The sequence below is a fragment of the Salmo trutta genome, chromosome 33, assembly GCF_901001165.1.
Source record: "Salmo trutta chromosome 33, fSalTru1.1, whole genome shotgun sequence".
NCBI classification, from domain to species: domain Eukaryota; kingdom Metazoa; phylum Chordata; class Actinopteri; order Salmoniformes; family Salmonidae; genus Salmo; species Salmo trutta.
Genome location: NC_042989.1, coordinates 3,011,902 through 3,031,465, shown reverse-complemented (window position 1 = coordinate 3,031,465; position 19,564 = coordinate 3,011,902). Strand labels below are relative to the sequence as shown.

The window sequence follows — 19,564 nt, the reverse complement described above, 5'->3', positions numbered from 1 at the left end:
TTTCCACAACTTCATATGTGTGACTAGGCAACCCTCATGAACTGTAAATCAGTCATTTATCCCATCAGATGTCAAAGAAAAGCTCTCTCAAACACACACACAGCAAGGACGGAGTGACACAGTGCGGTGCTTAAAGACACAAAGAGCCTGCAATGGCATTACCATTATCTCTAGGCTGAGACGAGTTCAATGAGACGCCCCGCTTGACCGTAGCTTGCTCGGTATGAGCGCAGCGACCGTGAGAAAACTAGGCCCAAAATGAGGCCTGCACCAATATGTCAAGTGCTTATGGGTGACAGTGAGAGAACCATTAGGGTTAGAAGCACAATTCAACCTCAGGAGCGTTCCTGAGGTCCTCCCGATCTGTGCAAGCCTAACCTTGACCCTGTGGCATTAACCCTTCACAGTGAAAAGAAGGTGTTTAGATCAAACTGTGTGCAATGACTTCTCTCCCCATAGGAATACATTGACAATTCTCCTAAATTCAACCTGAAGTCTATGTGGGTTATGAATGCCTTATGAACCTGTCTTCTATAACAATCCATCAGGCTACCGTGAGGTCTACCTGTGTCGATTCTAAGGTTCCTGGAGCAACCGGAAAATGTTAAAATCACCCTAGAGCTATTGTCATATAAGCAACCTGCAGATAGTGAAAATCACGCAACTCAACCATCTGTCATTCAGTCAATTCTTAAGGTAGAGACTTCATATTCAGGATTCTGTTTATGTCTACCCCAAAGACAACGTGTGTGAAGTAAGAGCTTCCTGTGACAACCGGAAGTTGTTAAAAACAGCCAAGAGCTATTGTCATATGGTCAACCTGCAGATAGTGAAAATCACGCAACTCAACCATCTGTCATTCAGTCAATTGTTAAGGTAGAGACTTCATATTCAGGATTCTGTTTATGTCTAACCCAAAGACAACGTGTGTTGAGTAAGAGCTTCCTGTGACAACCGGAAGTGGTTAAAAACAGCCAAGAGCTATTGTCATATAACCTGCACATAGTGAAAATCACGCAACTCAACCCTATGTCATCCAGCCAATTCTTTAGGTAGAGACTTCATATTGAGGATTCTGTATATGCCTACCCCAAAGACAACGTGTGTCTATTCTTTTTGCAAAAAAAACAAAAACACACACACACAATTTGGCCATAGGGACATAGTGTGGGGCTTAGAGTCTTATACCGCCTTCAATAGTTACTTTCGTTCAAACGATTCAAGAACGGTCAGACCTAGAGCTCCGAAATTTTAGAAACCTGTTCTAGAGCTCAAGTCGATAGTGCACGGTGATTTATGGGGCTCTAGAAGGTTCTCTGACCGAGAAACCGCCTCGTACATTTGCAATATTTTCAATTCATTTTGAATATCACGGACATGGCGACATGTAGAAATGTCCCAGAGTCGCAAGACTAGGTGCATTGAAACCGCCTCGGCCCATAGAGACGGACCCCAATGTCTCTGTCCGATAGCTCATTCAGGGACCCCGTAGTAACGCCCTGAAAAAGTGGATTTTCAGCACCAATTAAGGCCATTGCTCGAGCACCGAATGACCTATCGAGCCGAAACTTGGGATTCGGGGTCGCCTCACATAGGCCTACACATAATGTCAGAGCTGGACCCGCAGCTATAACGTAACTATGTGTTTTATGTTTTTTTATTGTTAAAATTGAAAGCACTGTGAATTATGGGCCTTCTCTGACATATGTGATAGTTGGCTTCTATACGAGTTGGAAAAAGTGGATTTGGTGTCAGATGCTATCAGTTTGGTGTCAGAATGACAACTAATTGACTGATGGACGCTGACTGCTGGGTGACGAGCAATGGAGATTAACCACAGTCACTGCCCGGCCATCCCGAGTTCATCGGGCCAGTCAATTATGCATTTCTGCAGGATTTTTGAGCATGCCTAAATTTGTGATGCTAAATGCCCATTAAATCATATTGCAAACGTAACGCGCTATATTGCAAACGTAACGTGCGTTTGCAATATGATTCAACAGCAGAAAATATCACCAAAGTTGACATAATGAAATCAACACAATGAGCGACAGAGAGGAACCACAGTCACTGCCCGGCCATCCCGAGTTCATCAGGCCAGTCAATTATGCATTTCTGCAGTATTTTTGAGCATGCCAAAATTTGTGATGCTAAATGCCCATTAAATCATATTGCAAACGTAACGCGCTATATTGCAAACATAACGTGCGTTTGCAATATGATTCAACAGCAGAAAATATCACCAAAGTTGACATGATGAAATCAACACAATGAGCGACAGAGAGGAACCACAGTCACTGCCCGGCCATCCCGAGTTCATCAGGCCAGTCAATTATGCATTTCTGCAGTATTTTTGAGCATGCCTAAATTTGTGATGCTAAATGCCCATTAAATCATATTGCAAACGTAACGCGCTATATTGCAAACGTAACGTGCGTTTGCAATATGACTCAACAGCAAAAAATATCACCAAAGTTGACATGATGAAATCAACACAATGAGCGATAGAGAGGAACCACAGTCACTGCGCGGCCATCCCCAGTTCATCGGGACAGTTAATTTTGAATTTCTGCAGTGTTTTTGAGCATGCCAAATTCGTGATGTTGAGGCCCATTGAATCATATTGCAAATGCGCATCCGTGGACATGGTGACCCGAAATGGGTTACCAGGAGTAATTTTTTAGAATGGTTTTAAATGCCTTTAGGGTGGTGCAAGGGGTGCACGGTTGGGTAGGGAGCACCTTCCATCAGTGCCCATCCAGTATAAGGCGCCCCTAGTCATTTTGGACATTTTTCAAAAAAATCGCTAAAAATAGACAGTCCCACTTCTCTCATGTCACCATCAAGTCATGGAGAGGAACCACAGTCACTGCCCGGCCATCCCCAGTTCATCGGGACAGTCAATTTTGCATTTCTTTAGTGTTTTTGAGCATGCCAAATTCGTGATGTTGAGGCCCATTGAATCATATTGCAAATGCGCATCCGTGGACATGGTGACCCGAAATGGGTTACCAGGAGTAATTTTTTAGAATGGTTTTAAATGCCTTTAGGGTAGTGCAAGGGGTGCACGGTTGGGTAGGGAGCACCTTCCATCAGTGCCCATCCAGTATGGGGCGCCCCTAGTCATTTTGGACATTTTTCAAAAAAAATCGCTAAAAAACGACAATCCCACTTCTCTCATGTCACCATCAAGCCATGGAGAGGAACCACAGTCACTGCCCGGCCATCACCAGTTCATCGGGACAGTTAATTTTGCATTTCTGCAGTGTTTTTGAGCATGCCAAATTCGTGATGTTGAGGCCCATTGAATCATATTGCAAATGCGCATCAGTGCACATGGTGACCCGAAATGGGTTACCAGGAGTAATTTTTTAGAAGGGTTTTAAATGCCTTTAGGGTGGTGCAAGGGGTCCACAGTTGGGTAGGGAGCACCTTCCATCAGTGCCCAACCAGTATGGGGCGCACCTAGTCATTTTGGACATTTTTCAAAAAATCACAAAAAAAAACTCACCATCAAGCCATGGAGAGGAACCACAGTCACTGCACGGCCATCCCCAGTTCATCGGGACAGTCAATTATGCATTTCTGCAGTGGTTTTGAGCATGCCAAAGTTGTGATGCTAAATGCCAATTGAATCATATTGCAAATGCGCATCCGTGTATTTGCAATATGATTCAACAGCAAAAAATATCACCAAAGTTGACATGATGAAATCAACACAAAGAGCGATGGAGAGGAACCAGGAGCGTTCCTGAGGTCCTCCCGATCTGTGCAAGCCAACCTTGACCCTGTGGCATTAACCCTTCACAGTGAAAAGAAGGTGTTTAGATCAAACTGTGTGCAATGACTTCTCTCCCCATAGGAACACATAGACTATTCTCCAAAATTCAACCTGAAGCCTATGTGGGTTATGAATGCCTTATGAACCTGTCTTCTACAACAATCCATCAGGCTACTGTGAGGTCTACCTGTGTTGATTCTAAGGTTCCTGTGACAACCGGAAGTGGTTAAAAACACCCAAGAGCTATTGTCATATAACCTGCACATAGTGAAAATCACGCAACTCAACCATCTGTCATTCAGTCAATTCTTAAGGTAGAGACTTCTTATTCAGGATTCTGTTTCTGTCTACCCCAAAGACAACGTGTGTGAAGCACGAGCTTCCTGTGACAACCGGAAGTGGTTAAAAACACCCAAGAGCTATTGTCATATTACGTGCGCATAGTGAAAATCACGCAACTCAACCATCTGTTACTCAGTCAATTCTTAAGGTAGAAATTTCTTATTCAGGATTCTGTTTCTGTCTACCCCAAAGACAACGTGTGTTGAGTAAGAACTTCCTGTGACAACGGGAAGTGGTTAAAACAGCCTAGAGCTATTGTCATATGGTCAACCTGCATATAGTGAAAATCACGCAACTCAACCATCTGTCATTCAGTCAATTCTTAAGGTAGAGACTTCTTATTCAGGATTCTGTTTCTGTCTACCCCAAAGACAACGTGTGTGAAGCAAGAGCTTCCTGTGACAACCGGAAGTGGTTAAAAACACCCAAGAGCTATTGTCATATTACGTGCGCATAGTGAAAATCACGCAACTCAACCATCTGTTACTCAGTCAATTCTTAAGGTAGAAATTTCTTATTCAGGATTCTGTTTCTGTCTACCCCAAAGACAACGTGTGTTGAGTAAGAACTTCCTGTGACAACGGGAAGTGGTTAAAACAGCCTAGAGCTATTGTCATATGGTCAACCTGCATATAGTGAAAATCACGCAACTCAACCATCTGTCATTCAGTCAATTCTTAAGGTAGAGACTTCTTATTCAGGATTCTGTTTATGTCTACCCCAAAGACAACGTGTGTGAAGCAAGAGCTTCCTGTGACAACCGGAAGTGGTTAAAAACACCCAAGAGCTATTGTCATATTGCCACCTGCAGATAGTGAAAATCACGCAACTCAACCATCTGTTACTCAGTCAATTCTTAAGGTAGAGACTTCTTATTCAGGATTCTGTTTATGTCTACCCCAAAGACAACGTGTGTGAAGCAAGAGCTTCCTGTGACAACCGGAAGTTGTTAAAAATAGCCTAGAGCTATTGTCATATTGCCACCTGCAGATAGTGAAAATCACGCAACTCAACCATCTGTTACTCAGTCAATTCTTAAGGTAGAGACTTCTTATTCAGGATTCTGTTTATGTCTACCCCAAAGACAACGTGTGTTGAGTAAGAACTTCCTGTGACAACGGGAAGTGGTTAAAACAGCCAAGAGCTATTGTCATATTTTCAACCTGCATATAGTGAAAATCACGCAACTCAAACATCTGTTATTCAGTCAATTCTTAAGGTAGAGACTTCTTATTCAGGATTCTGTTTATGTCTACCCCAAAGACAACGTGTGTGAAGCAAGAGATTCCTGTGACAACCGGAAGTGGTTAAAATCACCCAAGAGCTATTGTCATATTAAGTGCGCATAGTGAAAATCAAGCAACTCAACCATCTGTTTCTCAGTCAATTCTTAAGGTAGAGACTTCTTATTCAGGATTCTGTTTATGTCTACCCCAAAGACAACGTGTGTTGAGTAAGAACTTCCTGTGACAACGGGAAGTGGTTAAAACAGCCTAGAGCTATTGTCATATTACGTGCGCATAGTGAAAATCACGCAACTCAACCATCTGTTACTCAGTCAATTCTTAAGGTAGAGACTTCTTATTCAGGATTCTGTTTATGTCTACCCCAAAGACAACGTGTGTGAAGCAAGAGCTTCCTGTGACAACCGGAAGTGGTTAAAAATAGCCTAGAGCTATTGTCATATTGCCACCTGCAGATAGTGAAAATCACGCAACTCACCCATCTGTTACTCAGTCAATTCTTAAGGTAGAGACTTCTTATTCAGGATTCTGTTTATGTCTACCCCAAAGACAACGTGTGTGAAGCAAGAGCTTCCTGTGACAACCGGAAGTTGTTAAAAATAGCCTAGAGCTATTGTCATATTGGCACCTGCATATAGTAAATATCACGCAACTCAACCATCTGTTACTCAGTCAATTCTTAAGGTAGAGACTTCTTATTCAGGATTCTGTTTATGTCTACCCCAAAGACAACGTGTGTGAAGCAAGAGCTTCCTGTGACAACCGGAAGTGGTTAAAATCACCCAAGTGCTATTGTCATATTACGTGCGCATAGTGAAAATCACGCAACTCAACCATCTGTTACTCAGTCAATTCTTAAGGTAGAGACTTCTTATTCAGGATTCTGTTTATGTCTACCCCAAAGACAACGTGTGTTGAGTAAGAACTTCCTGTGACAACGGGAAGTGGTTAAAACAGCCTAGAGCTATTGTCATATGGTCAACCTGCATATAGTGAAAATCACGCAACTCAACCATCTGTTACTCAGTCAATTCTTAAGGTAGAGACTCCATGTTCAGGATTCTGTTTATGTCTACCCCAAAGACAACGTGTGTGAAGCAAGAGCTTCCTGTGACAACCGGAAGTGGTTAAAAACACCCAAGAGCTATTGTCATATTACGTGCGCATAGTGAAAATCACGCAACTCAACCATCTGTTTCTCAGTCAATTCTTAAGGTAGAGACTTCTTATTCAGGATTCTGTTTATGTCTACCCCAAAGACAACGTGTGTTGAGTAAGAACTTCCTGTGACAACGGGAAGTGGTTAAAACAGCCTAGAGCTATTGTCATATGGTCAACCTGCATATAGTGAAAATCACGCAACTCAACCATCTGTTACTCAGTCAATTCTTAAGGTAGAGACTCCATGTTCAGGATTCTGTTTATGTCTACCCCAAAGACAACGTGTGTTGAGTAAGAACTTCCTGTGACAACGGGAAGTGGTTAAAACAGCCTAGAGCTATTGTCATATTACGTGCGCATAGTGAAAATCACGCAACTCAACAATCTGTTACTCAGTCAATTCTTAAGGTAGAGACTTCTTATTCAGGATTCTGTTTATGTCTACCCCAAAAACAACGTGTGTGAAGCAAGAGCTTCCTGTGACAACCGGAAGTTGTTAAAAATAGCCTAGAGCTATTGTCATATTGCCACCTGCAGATAGTGAAAATCACGCAACTCAACCATCTGTTATTCAGTCAATTCTTAAGGTAGAGACTTCTTATTCAGGATTCTGTTTATGTCTACCCCAAAGACAACGTGTGTGAAGCAAGAGCTTCCTGTGACAACCGGAAGTGGTTAAAAACAACCAAGAGCTATTGTCATATTACGTGCGCATAGTGAAAATCACGCAACTCAACCATCTGTTACTCAGTCAATTCTTAAGGTAGAGACTTCTTATTCAGGATTCTGTTTATGTCTACCCCAAAGACAACGTGTGTGAAGCAAGAGCTTCCTGTGACAACCGGAAGTGGTAAAAACACCCAAGAGCTATTGTCATATTACGTGCGCATAGTGAAAATCACGCAACTCAACCATCTGTTACTCAGTCAATTCTTAAGGTAGAGACTTCTTATTCAGGATTCTGTTTATGTCTACCCCAAAGACAACGTGTGTGAAGCAAGAGCTTCCTGTGACAACCGGAAGTGGTTAAAATCACCCAAGAGCTATTGTCATATTGCCACCTGCAGATAGTGAAAATCACACAACTCAACCATGTGTCATTCAGTCAATTCTTAAGGTAGAGACTTCATATTCAGGATTCTGTATATGCCTACCCCAAAGACAACGTGTGTCTATTCTTTTTGCAAAAAAAACAAAAACACACACACACAATTTGGCCATAGGTACATAGTGTGGGGCTTAGAGGCTTATACCACCTTCAATAGTTACTTTCGTTCAAACGATTCAAGAACCATCAGACCTAGAGCTCCGAAATTTTAGAAACCTGTTCTAGAGCTCAAGTCGATAGTGCACGGTGATTTATGGGGCTCTAGAAGGTTCTCTGACCGAGAAACCGCCTGGTACATTTGCAATATTTTCAATTCATTTTGAATATCACGGACATGGCGACATGTAGAAATGTCCCAGAGTCGCAAGACTAGGTGCATTGAAACCGCCTCGGCCCATAGAGACGGACCCCAATGTCTCTGTCCGATAGCTCATTCAGGGACCCCGTAGTAACGCCCTGAAAAAGTGGATTTTCAGCACCAATTAAGGCCATTGCTTGGTGTCAAAATGACATCTAATTGACTGATGGACGCTGACTGCTGGGTGACGAGCAATGGAGAGGAACCACAGTCACTGCCCGGCCATCCCGAGTTCATCGAGCCAGTCAATAATGCATTTCTGCAGTATTTTTGAGCATGCCTAAATTCGTGATGCTAAATGCCCATTGAATCATATTGCAAACGTAACGCGCAATATTGCAAATGTAACGCGTTTTTGCAATATGATTCAACAGCAAAAAATATCACCAAAGTTGACATGATGAAATCAACACAACGAGCGATGGAGAGGAACCACAGTCACTGCACGGCCATCCCGAGATCATCGGGCCAGTCAATTATGCATTCTGAGCATGTCAAATTTGTTAAAAATGTTAAAAGCAACAGAGTCCCACTTCTCCCTCATCATACATGACAAGTAGACCATCTGCGTTGATTCATGGCTTAACATAGGGATATATATCATTTGGGCAGTATAAATGCCATTTGGACCATGGTTCACTGACTTTTGGGTTTGGAAACCGACTTCCTATGATCGTACATGGCAAACGGACAAACATACTGATTTGGCACATTCAATACTTTCATACATGTATAATTGACAAAAAAAGAATTGGACATTTCATTTGCACATTTCTAATGGCATTTGGCAAAAAATATAAATATGTCACTTTTGACTTCCTATGAAATCATATTCCAAATGCACAAATCATATGCCTTATGCACAAGCAAATATGTCACTTTTGACTTCCTATGAAATCATATTCCAAATGCACAAAACATATTCCTTATGCACAAGCAAAAACAACCCAAAAAATTATGTCAATAAAATATGTCAAAAGTATGTCCATACAGCTCTTATACATGTGTAATTGACATAAAAATCAAAAAAAATTCGAAAAACGGTCCAGAAACCACTTTTTAAGGGTTGAAAAGTTTTCAAAAAATATGTCATTTTTTCAAAATTTGACTCTTGGGACTTGAATTGTGTTACATTTGCAATATGAAAATTCACTGCGGAGAGCTCTAGCTATCTTTTGGATATTTCCTGTGATTTGGCACATGCAATACTTCCACAATTGACAAAAAAAAGCATTGGATATGTCATTTTGCAAAAAAAAAGATACAAAAATGTCACTTTTTTCCTATGAAATCATATTAAAAATGCACAAAACATATGCCTTGTGCACAAGCAAAAGCAACCCAAAAAACGACATCAATAAAAAACGTCAGAAGCATGTTCATACAGCTCTTATACATGTGTAATTGACATAACAATCGAAAAAAATTCGAAAAACGGTCCAGAAACCACTTTTTTACAAGGTGCTAAGTTTTCAAAAAAAAATCATTTTATCAAAATCTGAGACTTGGGTAAGAATTGGGTATCATTTGCTGTATGAAAATCCAAGGTGGAGCACGCTCGCCATCTAAAGGAAATTTGGGGTGTTACAATTGGCAATTGCCATCGGAAAATTGCCATATGATTGGCCCGGAGATGGGCCGCTTTGGGTGGTTTTTGCAATCGTGTGTATGATTCGTGCTATGCCAATATGTTGCCATGTTATTTTGTCCAAATCAGGGGGGTATTCCCTTAGATTTCTGCCTCACTCTCCCTAATTTGACTGTGGCCCTGTTTGTTCTCTCCTTCCCTATACCACATGTTCTAGTAAGACAATATTGCCATCTAGTGGTCAAAGCAAATCATTACAGTGGAACACTACAATAATGTGGTTAAACACACACGCGGAAACCTACACTGAGTATATCAAACATTAAGAACACCTTCCTAATATTGACTCCCCTCACCTCTTTTGACCGCAGAACAGCATTAATTCGTCAGGGCATGGACTCTACAAGGTGTCAAAAGGGTTCCACAAGGATGTTGGCCCATGTTGACTCCAATCCTTCCCACAGTTGTGTCAAGTTGGGTGGTGGACCATTCTTGATACACACGGAACTTTTGAGCGTGAAACAAACCGGTTCGGCTGGCACCTACCACCATACCCCGTTCAAAGGCACTTAAATATTTTGTCTTGCATCATTCACCTTCTGAATGGCACACACACACACACAATCCATGTCTCAATGCTTAAATATCCTTCTTTAACCCGTCTCCTTCCCTTAATCTGCACTGATCGAAGTGGATTTAACAAGTGACATCAATAAGGGATCATAGCTTTCACCTGGATTCAGTTGGTCATTCTATGTCATGGAGAGTGCAGGTGTTCTTAATGTTTTGTATACTCGGTATATATCGCCCTTTGGACCAACCATTGCTCCAACTCTCTGACCAAGCAGCCACACCCTACTGCACCAAGCTTTTCCAACAGAGAGAGAAACAAGTAGACTACATTTCCCAAAACAATACATTTGTTCCAAAGGGAAATTCGTAGCTGTGTAGTCAAAAGAAACATTATAAATGAAGGTGAATGTTGTCGTGTCAGTTATAATGATGAAAAGTAGGTATTGGACCAATGTAGTCTTGTAGTCTGCCTGTGAGAATGTGTGAGTGAGCTACTGTAGCGGCTGCTGGCTGCCGAGGATGAGCGCCCTGCCGTGCACCATTTGCTCGGTAGCGGGGGACATCCGTGCTCCCAATCCATGTAGAAAAGTGCAGTTCGTGGGCTTACACGGGAAAGAGAGGCAGGGGGAAATTACACTACAGAACAGTAGCAGCGCAGCTGCACACACTACTGTCGTTCCCTCCCCGACTGAGTCGTGCCTAGTCAGCTGCAGATACGTGGCATCGCCAGTATAGGGCGGAAAGAGAGCCCTTACATTGAAATTGAGAGAAAGAGAGAGACCGCACTGGACCAGGACACGTCCTCTCCTCGCCCGGAGTTCCACGTGGACCCAGTCATTGACCAAAACAGATCCCGTGGGCCAGTTCGAATACTTTCCAAATACATCCTTCCCCCTATATATCGTCCACCTCTGCTGTTACGTCAGATCAGTGAACACTTAAAGGAAAGGAAGAAAATAAGGATATATTGAAATGATTCGACCGGTGACTTGATCTCGCCGCTGCGCAGTGCAGATATTACCGGGAGGGCTGAACGGTAGAATCTCCCGCTATGAAATCACAACCTCAACTTACAACACGACGTTAGCATGCGTTTCTCTGTCTACTCGTCAAAAGGGCCATCAGGTAGGATATGGCAAGATTGCAACTATATAAAACGATGCATCATAACTTATTTGAGAGACGTTTTGAGTGAGCGATTTCTACGTTACCGTTGTAGCATCAGATGGATACAATGTTGCAGCATTAGCATCACAGCTATCTCTAGTAATAATGGAGATGTTTTAAATCACTAGGCCTACTGTATGTTATATTGATACCGCTTAATAATTCAACGTTGGACACAAATGCCAAATCACTGCAATTGTAAAATAGCCTACGCTCGTCTGGCCTTCCTACGGATGCAGAACTGATGGGCTGAAAGCATCAATTATTTCTCATAGCCTACGGTTATTGCCTTAGTTACATCTTCCAGAACATAATTCAGAAATGTTTGAATAACAAAATGAACGGCCTAAATGTTACAATACGCCTGAAATGTTTCATGTCGGAGCAGAATGACAGCCCCAGTTATTTTCGTACTTGCAGGTGCATCGTTGGAGACTGGCGCTGACATGTTGGTGACCGGTTTGCTTTCCCTGCTCCTACTCGCGCACCAGTGTGTTTCTGCGCCACAGGTGCCCGGGGACCAAAGGTGGGCCCTGACACACACTCACTTACACACACATCGAAGGTATAGGGTTTGGCCTCAAGTTTTGAATATGAACCAAGATGGATTTTCCAGCAAGTTTAGGTTTCCTGTTGGCTTGGGTATATTTTGTCTTTCATTTGTTGTTTATTTGGTGAACCAGTCAGACAACATGATGTGTAGCGCCCCTGACAGCATTCAGCCATCAGCCAGCACTGAGGGACTAGTGTTGTGTAGGAGTGATGCCACCTGAAGTAAAAAAAAACAAACACTGATAAGGTCATATAGGAATAACAAAGACAGGAAGTATAATGTTAAGGGAATTACATCACATCCTGTCCCTGGGTGGTAACAACAACAGAGGAGAAATAGGGGTCAGAGTTCCGAGTGAGCCTGTTTATATAGCACCTCAGGTAGAGGTCAAAGGTAATCTTTCCCTGCACTTAATCCTATTAATAAAACCAACATAAAGTATTTGTTCTCACAACAGTCTCTGTCTCTGTCTCTCTGTGTTTGTCCCACAGAGTAGAGTCAGCAGGAGCCCCTCTCACACTGGCCAATCCCTTTGGCTCTGGAGACGAGGAGCGCAGGTGAGTGGCACCTTTTACTTTAATTATTACAGGGGTGGTCAACTCTACAAAATAAAGGGTTTAATCAGGCCAAATCTGGCCAACCCTCCTCCAGGAGAGCTGCTGGGTGTGCAGGGCTTTGCTCCAGCCCTAATTTAACCCTTTAATCTGACAGGGGCATGTATTAAGTTATTTCACACCATCAGCTCTGGACTTTGAGTAGGTGTTATGATGTGTCTCCCAGACAGATAAGATGCTGTATGTAGCTATGTTCAAACACAGGTTTTGGATGCTGTTATAATGTTTGCCTATTTTCACAACAATCTGGTTGAACAAACGAATGAACAAACAAATGACTGAAATAGTTTCTGCTATTACCCAATTACCCCATTTAGTTGTGTTCTGTAAAAGGTCAAAGGTTGTCTAGGTGTGTGATCTGTCCAGGCCTCAATTTATATGCAGCTCACACACGCCACTGACTAGGCCTACTGTGTGATTTAAGACAGGTGAGCACAAGGGCATGCTAACTGTACACTAGGGGTTGAATAGCGGATTTCAGTCCGAACCCACTCCCTTTTCCCGGGATAAATAACTGCGAGAAACCGGTAAATTATAATAAATAATTCTATGAACAGCATGATGTGAAATGGAACTTTAAAATGATATGCAATGTCTAAATCTGTCTTGTCTACGGACTTCTCTCTGCTATCGGCTTGATCAATCATCATCACTCAGGGTGGGGACAGACAGGGCATCTCAGACAGGCCTACAGACAGGCCTACATGTGCTGCAGCATAGCCTATGCTACATTAATAGGCTATAAGTACTGAATCTGCATCTAATTTACACATCTCCATCTGGCTTTCAGGGGTCAGCTTTTTTAAAATGTAATTGCAGCTGCAGAGTTTTAAAACAGCATATAGCTTGAATATTGTTGCTTTAAGTCAGTGTGCACGCGAGCACTCTCGCAGTCTTTCTCTCGCCATTAATTCCATTCAAATTGCATCCAAAATAGATAGTTATGTTCAAGATGATACTTTTGTATAAATAGTGTATGTGGACACCCCTTCAAATGAGTGGATTCGGCTATTTCAGCCACACTCGTCAACGTTTCCCTTTACTGTGGCAATAGAGATCAAATCAGCGCAATATTAGCCGCTTTCATTGCAACATATCGAAACAAAACGAACTGTGCAAGAGATTTTGCCGAACGCATCGGAGTAGGAGTCTATTGCGCACGACTCAGCCCAGACCGGCGCGGCATAACAAATCAGAGCTGCAGTAGGCCTATATGCAAATAGACCATTGCCATGTATGGGTCTTACTTTGAACTGTACTGTGTTTAAAGATCAAAGCAAGAGCTCCATGTAACCATGTGTGCACATTCTGCTCATTTCCTTTGCTAGTTAGTGAGATATTAGCCTGGTTATAGATAACTTCTAGTCCGCATTAGGGTAGTGAATGCCTACAAGGACACAAAATATGTACATTTCTAGACATCTTTGAAAAGCGAGTCAGGTAAAGAGCTTTTTTTTGTCATAAAGGGGCAGTGTTGTATTTTGAGGCAGGCTTGAATAAGCTAAGTAGCCAATAGGCAGAGGGCAACATAATTTGTCTGATTCTCTGTAATAATGATATGGGAACAATAATGCATTTGATTTTGTAACGTGGTTTCTTGCATCAAACAACACAACAACATTTTCAGTCACCTCCTTGTCTGAAGGACAAGTGGATAAACAGGTTAATGTCAAGCCCTGCATGTATTTTTCAAAAGTCTCCTGGAATGTAGGTCTACATTGAACACCATACATTGGCTGCTACAGGAGGCGGAACGACAGAACAACTATTTCCATGTTAAAATGATATGGGATGCATTTTCTCCATTGTTTTTAATGGTAGGGCACTCTGGTAGGCCTACATTATGATCAAATATCCACAGTAGCCTAGTTGACCACTGTTCAAACTGTAACTTAAAGTGGGTACAGCCTCAGTGTTCACAGTCAACGCGCACTGGAAGTTGCACAGAATTTTCACAACGTTCAAGCTTGCGCTCAGCAGACCTGAAATTTGCTCAGTGACAAAACATTTTGAGGGATCATTGGGTATAGTAGTAGGTGCCATGCGCACCGGTTTGAGTGTGTCAAAAACTCTGTTGGGTTTTTCATGCTCAACAGTTTCCCGTGTGTATCAACAATGGCCCACCACCCAAAGGACATCCAGCCAACGTCAGACCAGTGGTCGAAAACGGGTCATTGATGAAAGAGGATAAAGGAGGCTGGCATGAATTGTGCAGAGCAACAAACGGGCTACAGTTAGTCAACTGACAGTCCAGTACAACATTGGTGCCCAAAGACCAATAAAAGAATGCACAACTCATCGTACCTTGACTCGAATGGGGTTTGGCAGCCGACAACCTTACAGAGTTCCACTTCTTTCAGCATAAAAACAAGAAACTGCGGTTGCAGTGGGCTAAGGAACGAAAACACTGGACACTGGAGAATGTGAAAAACATTGCCTTGTCTGATGAATCCTGGTTCCTGCTGTTTCACGCTGATGGGACGACTAGGGTATGGAGAAAACCACATGACTACATCCATCCATCATGCCTCATCTCAACATTGCAGGCTGGTAGTGATGGTGTGGGGTGTGTTTTCATTCCATACATTGGGCCCCTTGATAAAAGTGGAGCAACGTTTGCCACAGGATATATGAACAGCATTGACAATCAGGTGCATCCCTTCATGGCAGCAGTGTATCCATACGTAATTCAGTTTACTGCAGTGGCCTGCCCAGCCACCAGATCTCAATCTAATTGAGCATCTGTGGGATGAGACGGAACAAGCTATTTGGAGTAGAGATCCACTACCAGCCAACTTGACACAACTGTGGGAAGCATTGGAGTCAACATGGGAAAACACCTTATAGAGTCCATGCCCCGACGATTAAGGCTGTTCTGAGGGCAAAAGGACGTGCAACTCAATATTAGGAAGGTTTTCCTAATGTTTTGTACACGCAGTGTACTGTATATGTAGATGTCCTAGACTACCCTGTTTCAGGTAATGCATTCAACGCAGTATTAGCCTTAAATGTAGCTAATGAATGATGGGTTATGCATAAGCTTCTAACTTATTGCCTCTGTCTCTTGCACAATACGCACCTTCACTCCGCTGGCTCCTTAACTCTTGGAGTCCCAGGAAATGCTAGACTAGAATAGCTTGCTGGACTTAATAAAACAAATCTTATACTAATAGACTATTAGCAAACAAGAGCTTGCGTCCCTTTTCTGACTGTTAAATACAGCAGCCAGTAGAACTCACGGCGAGTGAAAGAATAGAGATCGCGCGATGGCGGTAGGCTATAGCAGTTATTTGTTCAGACCCATAACCATTCAATCTTTGTTAAGAGAAGAGAAAGCCGTCTGCATCTTATTCTAGTCCTATATTTATTCAAGCATGTCATCACAATGATGAAGATAAGGACAACGAGACGTATTTCATTTAACTGTTGAAAGTCGAGGAAGGAATGACGCGACAATGGCGAGAGAAAGAGGAGGTAGGCTAATACGCACGCCGCACAACATTAGGGGAAATATGATGAGAGGTATATATGCGTCGGCCTACCAATTATAAACATGTAAAATAGGCCCTATTATATTTCAAAATTAAAATGAAATTCGCTAGCCTATAATTGTAACTTTGTATTAGTTACGGTATTGTATTGTACTGTGTTATATGGACTGGAATTACGCACCTCGTTCAATCCATGAAGCTGGGGGAGAACATGTGACGCTGATGCAGGACATGCGGCCTACAGTCCACACAAAGGTTTAGCCTACTGGAGTTGTTTCATTTATTTACCCAAGACAGTATTGGCAGGCCTACATCTATGGGCATTTATGTTTTTCTGTCGTGCATAATGTGCGGTAGCCTATATATCATAGGCTATGTATTGGATAACGACAAAATCATTTGGGCTTTTTTGGGCTTAAGGATCTTAATGTCTTTTAATGTATGGCTCATCAGGCTCAGGTAGCATCAGGCTTGAATTTTCATGCTGATCAAAGCTCTAATCAGATCCTGACATATTTCTATGCTTTATACACTGAGTGTACAAAACAATAAGAACACCTGCTCATTCCATATACTGACCAGGTAAATCCAGGTGAAAACGGATCCCTTATTGATGTCTCTTGTTAAATCCACTTCAGTCACTGTAGATGAAGGAGAGACAGTTAAAAAAGGATTTTTAAGGCTTGAGGAAATAGAGACATGGATTGTGTATTTGTGCCATTCAGAGGGTGAATGGGCAAGACAAAAGATTTAAGTTCCTTTGAACTGAGTATAGTACCGGGTGCACCGGTTTGTGTCAAGAACTGCAACAATGCTGGGTTTTTCATGCTCAACCGTTTCCCGTGTGAGAACTGGGGGAAGCATTTTAGTCAACATGGGCCAGCATCCCTGTGGAACACTTTTGACAGCTTGTAGAGTCCATGCCCTGATGATTTGATGCTGTTCTGAGGGCAAGGGGGGGTGCAGCTCAATATTAGGAAGGTGTTCGTAATGTTTTAACATGACACTTCCGGTTTGGGTGGGAAAATACCTGCTTACACAGGAGAAAAGTGATTTATTCTCAGGATTAAACATTTGAAAAAAACAGGGAAAAAATGTATCCCTACTGTACACAGAACACACCAGGGAGGGAACAGAGAGCTTGTTTGTAAAACCTTGAGACATGTTGAGACTAGATTACAGTGGTACTTTCTGTACAGTGAAGTAACGTGCTACCCAGTCAGGTGGGCCTGAGGTTGAACCTTCTATCCCAAGCCCTAACCTCTGAACTGTAACTGCTGGCCTCTAACGTGTGTGTGTGTGTGTGTGTGTGTGTGTGTGTGTGTGTGTGTGTGTGTGTGTGTGTGTGTGTGTGTGTGTGTGTGTGTGTGTGTGTGTGTGTGTGTGTGTGTGTGTGTGTGTGTGTGTGTTAGGCTGCTGCAGAGCTACATCAAGGCCAACCTGAAGGAGGGACAGGGAGGACCAGATAGCACCTGGGAACAAGGTAAAAACACACACACACACACACAAAAAAAAAATATATATATATAATTGACCTAAATAATGAATCAACATCTTCCTATTTCCTGCTGGTCAGAGGTGTTTTTCCTGTTCAGTCTCCATGACTATGACCGCAGCGGTGACATGGATGGCCTGGAGATGATGAAGCTGCTCTCTGAATACAACTCCCACAATACACCTGGAGAACAGTCAGCTGAGCCGGTGAGAGCGGTGTGTGTGTGTGTGTGTGGAACATCTGTAGAAAAGATCTTCAGTGTTATGGTTAGGACATACTTTATTGTACTGACTGATTTTGTAACTTTGTCTTAGTCAGTTTGTCCAACTAGCTAGCAGGACATAATATAAGGGTTGTGTATCAGGATTCAAATAGATAATGTAGCCTGTACTGTTGTGTCGGTATGAAGATGTTACTGTTGGACTCACTTTAGCTGTAAGTGAATCTCCACTAATGCTGAAATTGACTGTACAGTGTTTGTTAGTGAATATGTACACTAAGCCAATGTTTTTTGTGTGTGTGCGCGCGTCCCAGGTGGTGGACATGGTAGACTTTCTCCTGCAGACTCAGGATCTAAACATGGATGGTCTAATAGCTCCCCCTGAGCTACTCTCTCCCCCCAAACTACAACAACCAGACTCCCAGGGTGCACCTGAACAGGGAGGGAGTGTGGCCCAGGAGCAGGTGGAAGTCAAAGTTGTTGAGGAACCAAAACAAGAAAATGCAGTGCAGAAAGAGATGAATGTAGAGGAACAGCCCAAGGAAGAAGAGTCAAAGCCAGGAGTTGAGAGACAGGAAGTTAAGACCAATGAACATCCGATACAGGCAGAGGAGGAAGGACTGCATATCCCCGAGGCCCCTGCTGCTGATCATGAGCAAAATAGGCCTGCTCCTGTTCATCAGGGGCAGCCTGAAATGTAAACGCACACAATAACACGCAAACAGCACTCCAACACAACTACAATACTTCCGTCCAGACCGAGGGGGTCAGTCAATAGCAGGAGACCTTTGACTGACAGCAGAATTAGCAAATCACAGCCCCTCATCTACCTTGGGGGGGAGGGGCTTGTTTGTTTCACATTGAGGGATTTTTCTTTGGTACTGAAGAATTGTAAACTGAGATATCAGCCATATTGTTTAAGTTGCTGTTATATTTCAACACACTGCAATTCTGAAGATCAAGTGAGAATATAATTCAGTATTAAATGTATTTTGCCAAAAGATACTGCTAAATAGTACAGTTTGACCTTTAGTTTATTGATTTTGGGGTAAATAGTTGCTTTCTGTTGAAGCTATGAAAATGAAGCCATATTGGAATGGACAATCTGAAAAGTTAATGGACTGCATGTATGAACATGTCAAACGCAATGCCTTTAAATGATACTTGGAGAAAAAGTATTCCCCCTCCAGTGCAATATTAAAAAAAAAAAAAATGTTCACTCCCCCTCATGGATGCAAAAGGAGTGGCTTGGTTTAAGAAATTCAGTGGAAAAATCCCTTTAACTCAGAATTGGGCTCTCATTGTCACAGCAGCTGTTGACTAGATTCTCCCCTTTCCAGGTCAAAAACCCCAGGGCTTTTTCACTTGAGACCTATAAACTAAAGTGCCATCTGGTGATTTACACAAATTATATTTTTTGCTCTGCTGCCTGCTCAGCCACAACAGTACTAGAGCCCAATTTAGTCTCACTTCTAGAAGTGTGCACTTGTTCCTTTAAAATCCACGAGGGGAGTAAACACATATACACTTTGGGGAGAAGTGTAATCAAACAATGATTTAGGAACATGGAATGAATATTTGGTTTGCTGTAAATTTCCTGAATTGGAAGGTGTGTATATTTGACAAAAAAAAAAGCCAACATGACTGCCACCTTTGTGTAGTTTCTATCACAGTGGTCACTAGGTACTGATTGCACCTTGTTTAAAAAGGGCATGTCCACTCACTTTTTTGCTGTTACAACATTTCCACTCAGGGATTCCTATGCCAAAATCCCAATTGGGCCCCTAAGCACTTAGAGCCAAGAGGATCTGACAGCTGTAAGCAATATGGTAATATTCACCACCTTGCCCATCTAAGCTACCAGTATGT

At 42.4% G+C, this 19,564-nt stretch overlaps 1 protein-coding gene and 1 long non-coding RNA gene across 2 annotated transcripts in view; one reads left to right on the top strand and one right to left on the bottom strand.

The window, feature by feature from the left end:
* LOC115172217 (uncharacterized) overlaps positions 1–10,020 on the bottom strand; it is a 37,622-nt gene extending 27,602 nt beyond the window's left edge. Inside the window, exon 1 of the long non-coding RNA XR_003871408.1 lies at positions 9,939–10,020. This is a non-coding gene — a long non-coding RNA (uncharacterized LOC115172217). The remainder of the gene's footprint in view (positions 1–9,938) is intronic.
* An 898-nt stretch (positions 10,021–10,918) lies between these two features.
* On the top strand, positions 10,919–19,345 carry LOC115172216 (cell growth regulator with EF hand domain protein 1). The gene is made up of 6 exons (XM_029729415.1): positions 10,919–11,280; positions 11,743–11,848; positions 12,367–12,432; positions 17,393–17,463; positions 17,557–17,681; positions 18,010–19,345. The coding sequence occupies exons 1-6, from the start codon at positions 11,244–11,246 to the stop codon at positions 18,394–18,396; spliced, it is 792 nt and encodes a 263-aa protein (XP_029585275.1). The 5' UTR covers positions 10,919–11,243; the 3' UTR covers positions 18,397–19,345.
* Positions 19,346–19,564: the final 219 nt, after the last annotated feature.